The sequence below is a fragment of the Erithacus rubecula genome (assembly GCF_903797595.1).
Source record: "Erithacus rubecula genome assembly, contig: scaffold_169_arrow_ctg1, whole genome shotgun sequence".
Classification (NCBI taxonomy): Eukaryota; Metazoa; Chordata; class Aves; order Passeriformes; family Muscicapidae; genus Erithacus; species Erithacus rubecula.
In genome coordinates, this window is record NW_027636138.1 from 220008 (window position 1) to 232233 (window position 12226).

Sequence of the window (12226 nt, forward strand, 5' to 3'; positions counted from 1 at the left end):
CCTTGACAATTTCCAGAGTGTTTGATAAGAATATCTAAAAATGATTTGGCCAGAGCACTGGTAGGAGCACACTGTAGTCTAAGACGTTCAAATACATTGCTACAGTGGGCACCCATGGGAGCAGAGAGGGTACACATGAGGGGTGCCCTCAGGAAGGGACCTCCAGTCCCAGCCATGCCCCGAGTGTCCCAGCACATTCCCGTAGATGTCCCCACATTCCTGTGGTCGCCCATGGGTCGCTGGCAGATCTGCGTAGGCCACCTGGGGATCCTGGAGTGTGGTGGCACAGGGAGACACTGTGAGAGACACTGACTGTGGCATCTGGTCATGGGGACACTCATGGGTGACGTGTCGCTTTGCGTGTGTCCCAGCCCGGTTTGCTTGGTGCTCACGACGTGGGTGTACAGCACCTCCCCCTCCTCTGGGGGGGCCGGGGGCTGTGGGGGGACCCTAAGGGAATAAAGGAGATGTGTGGGAGGGAATGGGAGGTCTTGGGGGTTGGGGTCGAAGGCCAGAGTGTAGTTTCAGCTCCCCCCTCACCTTTCCTGCTGCTTTCTGTGAGCTGCAAAGGAAAGAGGGGAAGGGTAACTGTTGGGTCCCCTGGGCCCTGACCCCTCTCTGGAATCCTCAAACCCCACTGCCTCCTTAATTTCCCCCCAGACCCCTGAGAATCCATGGTGATTCCCAGAACATTTAAACCACCCCAGTACCCAGCACTGCATGAAGCCCCAGAATGTCAAGCCTGGCAGGGAGGCTGAATCTCCTAATTCCCCTGGGATCACTGAAAGAACTCCCAAAATCCCTGCAACACCCTCCAACACCACCCCAAATCCTTCAGAGCACTGAGCAACTGTCCTGAGCACTCAGCACTTCTGCAGTCAGGGGCTGTGGGTGCCACCCCATCACCCCCACATTTAAATGGCCCCCCCAGTTCCCCAGGGACCCCATTGTCCCCATTGTCACCCACCCATGTTGTACCATCGGTGCCAGCCCACAGCTCCACACACGAGCAGGAGCAGGAAGAGGAGGGACCCGCCAAGGCCTGCGGCCACTGCTGGGGACAGAAGGGACACATCAGGGTCACCTCTCACTGAAGGGCTCCTGCAATCCCAATGACCCCGTGTGACCCCACCTGTGTTCCAGTGGTGTCCAGTGGTTCCCTGTGGTGTCACCTCCAGGGCCAGCTCTGGGCTGAGTGCCCGGAACACACGGTGCCCGTCCTGTCCCAGCTGGTTGGTGGCCATGCACTGGTAGGTGCCTGAATGTCCCACATCGACAGCCCCAAGCTCCAGGAGGGGACCCTGGGCCACCTCATGCTCATTGGGCAGCCAGGTGAAGGTGACAGGGGCTGAGCCCACCTGCACCGAACAGTGCAAGGTCACGGGGTCACCTGGGCCTACCTGGAGTGCCGGGGGACCGGGAGTGATGGTGGCATTGGCCACGGGTACTGCGGGGACACAGACAGGGCTGAGGTCAGCGGGAGGTGCTGGCACCCGCTAGGGATTATGGACCAGATGGGGGGATAAGGGTGAGAGGGGTGGGATGGGGAATCCATGGGTATAGTCACTCCCACCCAGAGGGTCCTGCTCACCAAGGATGGGGACATTTAGGAAGACTCTGTCCCTTACAGGTAGTATCCCCAACGTGCTGCATCTCCAGGATTGGAGCAGTGCCCAGTGTCGTGACCAAGGCTCCCCGGTGCCAGGGGAATGACAGGGAACCTGTCCCCACGGCCACCGTGCAGCTCAGCTCCAGAGTGTCCCCGAGTGCCACCTCTCACCAACGGGAGTGCACCAAAAGTGACCCTCCGAGAGTGGGACCCCTGCCGAGTGACACAGGAGGGACTGGGGACAGTCGAGGAGTGGGAGACACCACGGAGTCATGAGAGAATAAGAGAGGGGGAGGATGAGAGAGGAGTGGGGAGCCACCAGTGAGGACGAAGGGGGCCCAGAGATGTGAGTGAGACTTGGAAAGGAGTGGAAGGGACCTTAGAGAAGGATGAGAGATTCAGAGAGGGGAAATCAGGAGAGGGTTGAAGGGAAGATTTTGGGGACCCAGACAGGGATGGTGGGACCTATGGACAATGGAGGGACATCACAGAGGGAGAGCTGCAAACAGGAGGGGGCTGAGGGACCCTGGTGAGGGATGCAGGGAACAGGAGAGGTGATGCAGGGACCCAGGGAGAGAGCTGGGAAAGCAGGAGAGCACGCAGAGGGTTGAGCAGGGATGGGAGAACTGTGGGGGCTCCCCGTGCCCATCCCCACACTCACTGCGCACCGTGACGCTGAGCCGGGTGTTGCTCTTCCGCACGGCCCCCCCCTTGGAGCGCACCTCTCAGCTGTAATTCCCCGAGTGGGAGACCCCCACGATGGGCACCTGGAGCTGTGGGGACCCCTGCAGACCCCCACCAACTGCCCATCCCGGTAGAAGTGGTACAGGAGGGGGGCTGGGGGTCGCAAGGGGCTGTGGGTGCTGAGGCAGCTGAGATTGAGGGGAGACCCTCCAGCAGCGGCACCGTGAAGAGCTCTGGGAAGGAGATGGGGGTGGGGACTGTGACTCTGAGTCCACTGAAAAGTCGCTGTGGGGGTGTCAGGATATTTGAATTCAAGCAGTGGGTGTGCTCACCATGCACTGTCACTGTCACCGGTGCTGACAGTGACATTCCTGAAGCCACCCACCCCCCGCAGCGGTAGCGGCCGCTGTTGTGCAGCTGCAGGGGGGACAGGGACAGCTCTGTGTCCCTGATGGAACCCTTGAACTCCTTCTCATTCTGATAAAATTGCACCCTGGTGACAGGGTTGTTCTGCTGGGCTCGGCAGCGCAGTGTCACCGTGTCCCTCTCCAGCAGTGCCCGTGCTGGCACCTGCAGCACCAGCCTGTCTGTGGGACAGGAGGGTCTCGTCACACTGAGGAGCCCGAGACGCGTCCAGAGTGGGTGCCCATGGCACCGGGGACGTCTGGGTGTAGTATTCACTGCACGGGAGGTTCCCAGGGACACCAGGAGCAGCCCTGTGGCACAGCTGTCCCCAGGTGGCTCCAACCACAGTGGGATGCACTGGGATGTCCCTGTTGCAACAGGAGGGCTGTGAGGCCACCCACACAGTGGAGCCCACCCAGATCTATCATGGAGCCATTCTGAGCGTTTGAGATCCCCCCTCACCATCTGACACCATCAGGGGACGGCTGGACCCGCTGCCAGGTCTGTCACACATGTAGGTGCCACTCTCGGTGACAGTGAAGCTGTCCCTTCTCTCCTGCCGCAAGCACTGCTTGTCCTTGTACCAGGTGGTGGCACCGGCGGTCCCCGAGCCCTGGCACGTCAGTGTCACCTGGTCCCACAGCACCGCTGGCATCCAAGGGGGCTCCACCAGGAGCTGGGTGCTCTGGGCACCTGCGGGTGACAGGGGACACCAGCCTGCCAGGGCACCACGGGGCTGGGGACAGAAGGGCAGGGACATGGCATCCCCCGAGGACTCACCAGCGAGGCTGAGGGTCTGGGCTGGAAGGGAGAAGGGACAGGGCTGGGTGGGGGTGGCTCTGCAGGGATAGTGTGACCGAGGGGGGGAGAGTGAGACTGTCCCCAAAATGTCCCCATGGGGACACCCTTCTTTTAGGAATGTGCTCAAGTACAGTCCCCAATATGTCTGAAGAAGCTCCCAGGGGACATTTTTTTGTCACACGTCTGGGTAGAACGGACATCTCGACGACAGGGACAACACAGCCACCCTGTGCCTGTTCAGGTCACTACCTGCCATTCCTACGGCCACATCCTCATGATGCTTCCCCCATTTTCCCTGTCCCCACAACTGCCCCAGCCTTGTGGAGCCCAACCCCACAGTTCTTTCCCCTGTTCCTGTTCCCATATCCCTGCCCCCACATTCCCATCCCATTCCTGTCCCCTTGTCCCTGTTCTGAGTGTCACACAATGACCCTGGTGACACTGAGGGAGCTCCGTCTCTGTCCCCCACTGGCTCTGTTGGCCTTGGGGACCTCAGGTAACCTCTCAGCCCCCCTGAGCACCCTCCCCACTGCTCTCTGCCTCACCAGGGCCCATCCCCAGGGCGTCAGGCTCGTGCCCGGGGCACTCACCCCACAGGAGCAGCGCCACCTTCCCGGCCATCCCGGTGTCCCCGGCCATGGGCACTGGCTGTCACTCGCTGCTGGGGCCACCCGTCCCCTGGCTGGCGGCTCTTGGGATGAAGGGACAGGAAGCAAGGGCAGGTGTCTTCTCATTGTGTAGGTGGCTCTTGGTGGGGGTAGGGTGTGGACAGGATGGGGGCAGGGTGGGGACATTGTGGGACATGGGGTGATGGTGGGACATGGTGGGACAGGATGTTGCCAGAATTTGAAGGCTGAGGTGTTGCAGGGAGCCAAGGATGGGTGTCCAGGGCCCTGGGGTGCAGGGATGGGGTCCCATGGGAATGGGGGTCACAAGGGTTAGGTGGATTAAAACTCAGTGAAGAAGGTCCCAGAACAACATGGCATCCAGGGATTTGTGATCATGGGATGGATCCCAGGAATGGGGGTGCCAGGGCAATGGGGGTCCTGGGGAAATCATGGGCCCCCAGAGGATGGGGGTCCCAAGGCCTGGAACTACCCAGATGGGGGTCCTTGGGAATGGAGATCCTGGAGAATGGCAGTGCTGGGATGGGGGTCCCAGGGAAGGGGGAACATAAAGAATGGAGTCCCCATGGTTGGGTTTCCAGGGGAATGGGGGTGCCAGGGATGGCAGTGTCTGGGCAGGCCAGGGGTCACAGCTCCTTCCCTTAGTGCCTCAGATTTTGTGGTGACCAAGGGCCCAACATTGGGGTGCTAATTTCCTGGGCAGGCATCACATGGGGATCCTGGGTATCTTCACTTCTGTGCTGTCCCCTGCCATTGACATTCTCCTCTCTCTATTCCTCTCTTTTCCCCTTTCACAATTTTGTGCCATGCCACCTTGCTCCCAGTTCCTGACTCAAAAATCCTGGAGAGCACCTTGGAAAAAACTGGTTGGGGTAGCCCGAGGAAAGGAGAAAAGGGGGTGGAGAGACTCCAGGGAGGGGTGGAGAGGCTGTGCAGGATGGGGGTGTCTGGCTGTGCTCACCCAATAGTTTCACTTTCTCTCTCCTGCAGCAGAAGGAATAGGCTGTTTGTGCTGAGTCACACGGGGTGGGTTCTGTCCTGGGGGCACATCCAGGGGGTCCTGCCTGAGGGGATCCTGTCCTGGGGGTGACACATTCTGGATTTTGTCCCAGCGGTGACACATCCCAGTGGGGGAGATCCTGTCCTGGGGGATGGTGGTTCTGGGCAGGGTCCCTGGACACATTCCCTGAGCAAGTCCCTGTCCAGGGTAGAGCACATCCTGGAGACCCCTGTCCCGGGCAGGGGGGCCCTGCCAACCCCCTCTGTCCTCAGTGGGGCACTGTGACCTCTGTGACCTCTGGGGTGCCCCGACTCAGGGTGTGACCCACCCACCCTACACCCCCTCATTGGCTGGCCCCACCCATCTGGGAGCCTCAATCCCCGTTTGGGAACCCTCACAGGTGCAGCACCTTGGCCCCATTGCACAGCCCACCAAGACCATTCTGTGGGTGAAAATCCCCAGCAGGGCTGCCTGGGGGTAACAGACATGGGCTGGTGTCAGTCAGGGAAGACACAGACACTCAAAAACACCCAAAACACAGCCCCACACTTAAAACCCCTGCAGGGCCTCAGTGCTGGCAACCAGGAGATGGATGAGACCCTCCCCATGAAACACTTGTGAAGCTCTTGGGGGGCTTCCCCCTCCCTGTGCTGCTCCAAATCAATCGCACACAAGGTTTCTGTCCTCAGGGGTGGGGACAATTTGGGTTTATTTCATTTGTAGAGAAATCCTGTTCCTGATTTTCCCAATCTCGCTCCTCCCCTGCAGGATCTGAGCTGGTAAGAGCAGCTGAGGAATGGAGCCCCAGGCTGCAAGGAGCTCCCAAACTCCTGCTCCTTGAATCCAGTGGCCATCCAAGTGTGGGCCCAGCCATGGCCCAGCCCCAGTGCCCAGGGATGGGCATTGGCCAGCCCTGCTCTGGCCAGCCCCAGGTGGCAGCCAGGACCTGAGGCTCCTCTGCCCCCTTGGCTTTGATTCTCGCAGCTTTCAAGCTGCTGCAAAGGTGACAATTCTTTCTGTGGCCAAAAAAGGCCTGGCTGTGGTTTGCTCAGCCCTGCAAGAATCACAAAAGCCAGTGTGAACCCAAGCAGTGCCTCTGTGAGGGCCTTTGATGGTTTTCAGAGCAGGGCTGGCTGGAAACCCCCCCTGCAGGGGCAGCTGTGAGGTAACCAGTCTGAAATGCAGCAATTGATCATTTGGTGTCTGTCCCCAAGGCACTGAGAGAGACCCAGAACTGCTGGAAATCCCACAAGGATCTGCTCAACAACCTGACCAGGACCTTCCTCCTTGAACAAAAAGTGCAGCCCTCTGAAACCTACCAGAAAGAATGATTGGGTTCTGAATGTGGACACCAGTAGAGAGGGAAAAGTGTGGAAATATGGAGCAGGGGTTTCACACGTGGCTCTGGGGCACAGGGGTGTCCCAGCAGGAGCAGGGAGTTCCCAGGCAGGGGAATTCAGGGCAGGGTGCAGTGGATTTACCAGGGAATCAGAGCCTGAGGGACAAACGGGCATTTACACAGTTTGCAGTGGAACCAAATGTACCTGGCATTTCCCATCATAGGGCAAGGTCAACACAGGAATCACCTTAAGTTTGGGCACTCCCGAGGTGCCAGGGTCACACTGGGGACAGTGAGAAAGCTCAGGAACCCCAGGACAGAGGTGCCCAGGATGTGCCAACTCTGGGACAGGAATCCCCAAGGATGTGGCACCTCCAGAACGAGGAGGCCCCTGGGATAAGACCCAGGTGTCACCAGCCCAGAGGAGCCCTTTTCTCTCAGAGCAGAACCCCTCTGGATGTGTCCCCACAACAGAATCCACGTCCTGGCCTCAGTACAAACAGCCTCTTCCTTCTGCTGCAGGAAAGAGAAAGTGAAAATCTTGGGGGAGCACAGCCAGAGATCCTCATCCCCCACATCGCCCCAACCACTACCTGCACGCCCCAGTCCCCTTTTCCCCTTTTTGGGATGGCCCATCTCTTACCTGCTCAGGTGTTCCCTGGGATGTGTGAGCCAGGAAAAAGCCCAGGGGTGTGTGGGGCAGAGAGGCAGAACCTCTCAGGACAAGTCTGGGTGCCCCCCTGGCCATGAACACCCTGTGGGGGCTGTGCTGGGCACTGAGTCAGCCAAAATCTGAGACACCCTGTGAAGGAGTTGTGACCTGTGTGCCCACCCAGCCATTGCACATCCCTGTTTCCCCCCGGGAACCAAATCATGATACCCCCGTTCTTTTGATCTCTCCTCCCCTCTCTTGGACAACAGTCCCAGCTCTCCCATTGCCCAGCACCACCATTGCCTTCATCCCATCCCAATGGCTGTTAGTTCCACCAAAAACCCCTTCCTGAGGGTCCCTTTTTTCCCCTGACCCCCATGCCCTGGACACCCATCCCTGGCTCCCTGCAACACCTCAGACTCCAAATTCTGGCAAAACTCTGTCCCTACCATATTCCACCATCACCCTCACGTCTCACAAGATCCCTACCCTGCCCCCATCCTGTCCCCACCCTGCCCCCACCAAGAGCCACCTACACGTGAGGACAAGACATGACCTCGTTTCCTGTCCCTTCATCCCAAGAGCCGCCAGCCAGGGGACAGGTGGCCCCAGCAGCGAGTGACAGCCCGTGCCCATGGCCAGGGACACCGGGATGGCCGGGAAGGTGGCGCTGCTCCTGTGGGGTGAGTGCCCCGGGCACGGGCCTGACGCCCTGGGGATGGGCCCTGGTGAGGCAGAGAGCGGTGGGGAGGGCGCACAGGGGGGCTGTGGGGACCGCTGAGGTCCCCAAGGCCAGCAGAGCCAGGGCATGGGCATGTACTCCAGTGTGATCAGAGTCATGGGGTGGCCGTGGGGACAGAAACAGAGGAACTGGGATGTGAGGATGGAAACAGGGGATTGGGGTGTGGAGACAAGGATGTGGCCAAAGGAACCTTGGGGTCGGGGCAGCTGTTTGGGACAGGGAGACAGGGATGCAGGTACAAGGGTCACATTCTGTGCAGATGGGGCATGGTGACAGGTGCCATGGGAATAGGATCACGGGCACAGGTCCATGGGGATGTGGCTGCGGGTACAGGTGCTTTAGGGCAGGGGGAGGTGACCTGTGCACACATGGGGCGTCCACAATGTCCCCGTGTCCTGCCTCAGCCGAGGGTTACTTCAGTGTTTCTGTCTTCAAAACCTCCATGCTACACCAGTGCTCCTGTGGGGACAGTTTGGGGACAGACACCACACCAGGTCCCCCAGGTGCTGCTGTCCCCATGGTGCCAGCCCTACCCAGCCCTGTCCCTTCTCTCTTCCAGCCCAGACCCTCAGCCTCGCTGGTGAGTCCTCGGGGGATGCCATGTCCCTGCCCCGCTGTCCCCAGCCCCGTGGTGGCCCTGACAGGCTGGTGTCCCCTGTCACCCGCAGGTGCCCAGAGCACCCAGCTCCTGGTGGATCCCCCCTGGACGCCGGCGGTGCTGTGGGACAGGGTGACACTGACCTGCCAGGGCTTGGGGACCGCCGGTTCCACCACCTGGTACAAGGACTGGCGGCGCTGGTGGCAGGAGGGACCCGACAGCTTCACTGTCACCGAGAGTGGCACCTACCAGTGTGAAAGACCCAGCAGTGGGCTCAGCCGCCCCGTGATGGTATCACAAGGTGAGTGGGGATCTGAAATGCTCAGGGTGGCTCCCTGATAGGTCTGGTTGGGTTTCACTCGGTGAATGGATGCACATCCCTTGTGTGCTGAGAGCCTGTCCCCTGCACACAGGGACAGCTGTGTCACGGGGGTGCTCCTGCTGTCTCTGGGACCCTCCCATGCAGTGGATACTGCACCCAGATATCCCCGGTGCTGTTGCCACCCGCTCTGGACCTGTCTCGGGCTCCTCAGTGTGACGCGACTCTCTGCTCCCACAGACTGGCTGGTGCTGCAGGTGCCAGCACGGGCACTGCTGGAGGGGGACACGGTGACACTGCGCTGCCGGGGATGGCAGGACAATCCTGTCACCAGGGTGCAATTTTACAAGGACGACAAGGAGCTGAGGGGGTCCCTCAAAAACACAGAGCTGTCCCTGTCGTTCCTGGAGCTGCACAACAGCGGCCGCTACCACTGTGGGGGCTTGGTGGGAGCAGGAGCAAAAGCGTCAGCACCGGTGACAGTGACAGTGCACGGTGAGCACCCCCACAGCTGGAACCCCAATATCCTGACACCCCCAAAGCCACTTATCAGTGTACTCAGAACCACCATCCCCACCCCCATCTTCTTCCCAGAGCTCAAGCCTGTCTTGGTGCTGGAGGGTCCCCCCGAGCTCCCCGAAGGGTCCCCCCTCAATCTCAGCTGCCTCAGCACCCCCAGCCCCCTGCGGCCCCCAGCCCCCCTCCTGTACCGCTTCTACCGAGATGGGCAGTTGGTGGGGGGCCCGCAGGGGTCCCCGCAGCTCCTGGTGCCCAACGTGGGGGTCTCCCACTCGGGGAATTACAGCTGCGAGGTGCGCTCCAAGGGGGGGACCGTGCGGAAGAGCAGCTCCCGGCTCGGCGTCACGGTGCGCAGTGAGTGCGGGGATGGGCACGGGGAGCCCCCACAGCCCTCACAGGTCTCCCATTCCTGCTCAACCCTCTGCGTGCTGCCCTGCCTTCTCAGCTCTCTCTCTGGTTCCCCACATCATCCTTGCTGGTTCCTGCATCCTCCACCAGATCCCCACAGTTCTTCCTGGGTGTCCCTCTCCCTCTCTGATGTCCCTCCATTGTCCATGGCCCTTCCATCACTGTCTGGGTCCCCAAAATCTTTCCTGTGCATCCCTTCAACTTTCACCTTGTGTCCCCTCTCTGAATATCCCATCCTTCCCTGGGGTTCCTTCCTTCCCTTTCCAAGCGTCCACCCCACTTCACCCCTTTCAGCCTCACTGAGATCCCCCCACCCCCTCTCTGATCCTCCCACTCTCTGAGTCTCTCACTCCCACCTGCTGTTCCCCACTCTTCCCATGTCCCCAATCCCTCCTATGTCCCCCTGCAGGGGTTCCGCCCTCAGGGGTGTCCATGTCCGTGCAGCCCCCCGGGGCACGGGTGGCAGTTGGGGACCGCCTGGTGCTGAGCTGCACAGTGGCCATGGGGACAGGTCCCCTGTCCTTCTCCTGGCACCGGGGAGGCTTGGGGTCACCTCTAAGCAGAGGACCTGACCTGGAGCTGTGGAACCTTGGGGACAATGACAGCGGCCACTACCAGTGTCGGGTCAGTGACGGGGACAGCGTGGCTGAGAGTGACCCCCTGAATGTCACTGTCCTGGGTGAGTGGGGCCCCCAGACTGAGGTGACACCACCCAAAGCATTCCCATCCCCGCCTCACCAGGTGCCAGCCCTGTCTCTGTCCTTGCAGTGCCCGTGGCCAATGCCACCATCACTCCCGGTCCCCCGGCACTCCAGGTGTGCCCAGGTGACCCCGTGACCCTGCACTGCTCGGTGCAGGTGGGCTCAGCCCCTGTCACCTTCACCTGGCTGCACAACGGGCACGAGTTGGCCCGGGGTTCCCTCCTGGAGCTTGGGGCCGTCGATGTGGGACATTCGGGCACCTACCAGTGTGTGGCCACCAACCAGTTGGGACAGGACGGGCACCGCGTGTTCCGGGCACTCAGCCCAGAGCTGGCCCTGGAGGTGACACCACAGGGAACCACTGGACACCATTGGAGCACAGGTGGGGTCACACGGGGTCATTGGGATTGCAGGAGCCCTGCAGTGACAGGTGACCCTGATGTGTCCCTTCTGTCCCCACCAGTAGCCGCAGGCCTTGGCGGGTCCCTCCTCTTCCTTGTCCTGCTTGTAGGTGGAGCTGTGGGTTGGCACTGATGGAACAACATGGGTGGGTGACAATGGGGACAATCGGGGGCCCTGGGGACAATGGGGGCCATGGAATTGTGGGACTGATGGGGCGGCACCCACAGCCAGTGGCTTAAGCACTCAGAGTCTTTCCCAGAGTACTAAAGGGTTTGTAGGGGTGTTGGAGGCCTTACAGGGATTTAGTGGGTTCATACAATGGTCCTGGGTAGAATTTGGAGGTTGAGCCATTCTACCAGGCTTGACATTCTGGGGGCACAGAGCACTGGGGTGGTTCAGGGGTTCTGGGAGGCACCAGGGATGCTCATGGGTCCTGGGGGAAATCGAGGGTGCAGTGGGGTTTCAGGATTCCTGATGGGGGTCAGGGCCCTGGGGATCCCACAGTTACCTCTCCCCTCTTTCCTTTGCAGCTGATAAGAAGCAGCAGGAAAGGTGAGTGGGGGGCTCAAACCACACTCTGGCCTTTGACCCCAACCCCCAATACCTCCTGTTCCCTCCCACACATCCCCTTTATTCCCTCAGGGCACCCCCACAGCTCTTGGCCTTTCCAGAGGAGGGGGAAGTGCTGTACACCCACGTCGTGTGCACTAAGCAGACAGGGGGTGAGTCTGGGCTGGGACACACTCAGAGTGACACGTCACCCATGAGTGTCCCCCTGCCTAGATGTCACAGTCAGTGTCTCTCACAGTGTCCCCCCGTGTCACCACACTCCAGGATTCCCAGGTGACCTATGCGGAGCTGCCAGCAACCCATGGGCGACCACAGGAATGTGGGGACATCTACGGGAATGTGCTGTGACACTTATGGCACTGGGGGCACTGGGGGAACTAGAGATCCCTGCCCCATGTGTTCCCTCCCCCTTGGTTCCCGTGGCTGCCCACTCTGCCCAGGATGCGGCCACGAATGAAAAGTCCCCATATGGGGTTGCCCAGAGCTTCCCATTCCAGTGCTCCCAGTTCCTCCAGGGTCTACCCATTCCTCCCCCATTGCCTTGGGGCACAGGATGTTTGTGCCTCTTATTGGACATAAAACACAGCATCTGAATTAACCCAGGAGAAATAGTGTTCTGTGTGTTTAGATCTGCAGGCTCAGCTTAGACCTAGGAGAGTCCTGGTCAGGCTGTTGAGCAGATTGTTGTCTTTGCAGCAGTTCTGGGGCTATCTCAGTGCCTTGGGGACAGGCATCAAATGATCAATTGCGGCATTTCCGGACTGGTTCCCTCACAGCTGCCCCTGCAGGGGGCTTTCCAGCCAGCCCTGCTCTGAAAACCATCAAAGGGCCTCACAGAGCCACTGCTTGGG

At 60.3% G+C, this 12226-nt stretch overlaps 1 protein-coding gene and 1 pseudogene across 2 annotated transcripts in view; both read left to right on the forward strand.

The window, feature by feature from the left end:
• LOC306815609 (olfactory receptor 14C36-like) overlaps window positions 1-12226 on the forward strand; it is an 82706-nt pseudogene that overhangs the window by 34112 nt on the left and 36368 nt on the right. The window lies entirely within an intron of this gene.
• On the forward strand, window positions 1263-11723 carry LOC306815605 (Fc receptor-like protein 3; the record flags this gene model as incomplete). Its single annotated transcript, XM_079332178.1, has 10 exons — window positions 1263-1338; window positions 8527-8757; window positions 9016-9270; window positions 9370-9648; window positions 10112-10381; window positions 10471-10785; window positions 10867-10926; window positions 11336-11357; window positions 11448-11527; window positions 11614-11723. 10 exons carry the CDS (start codon window positions 1263-1265, stop codon window positions 11721-11723), a joined length of 1698 nt encoding a protein of 565 aa, XP_079188304.1.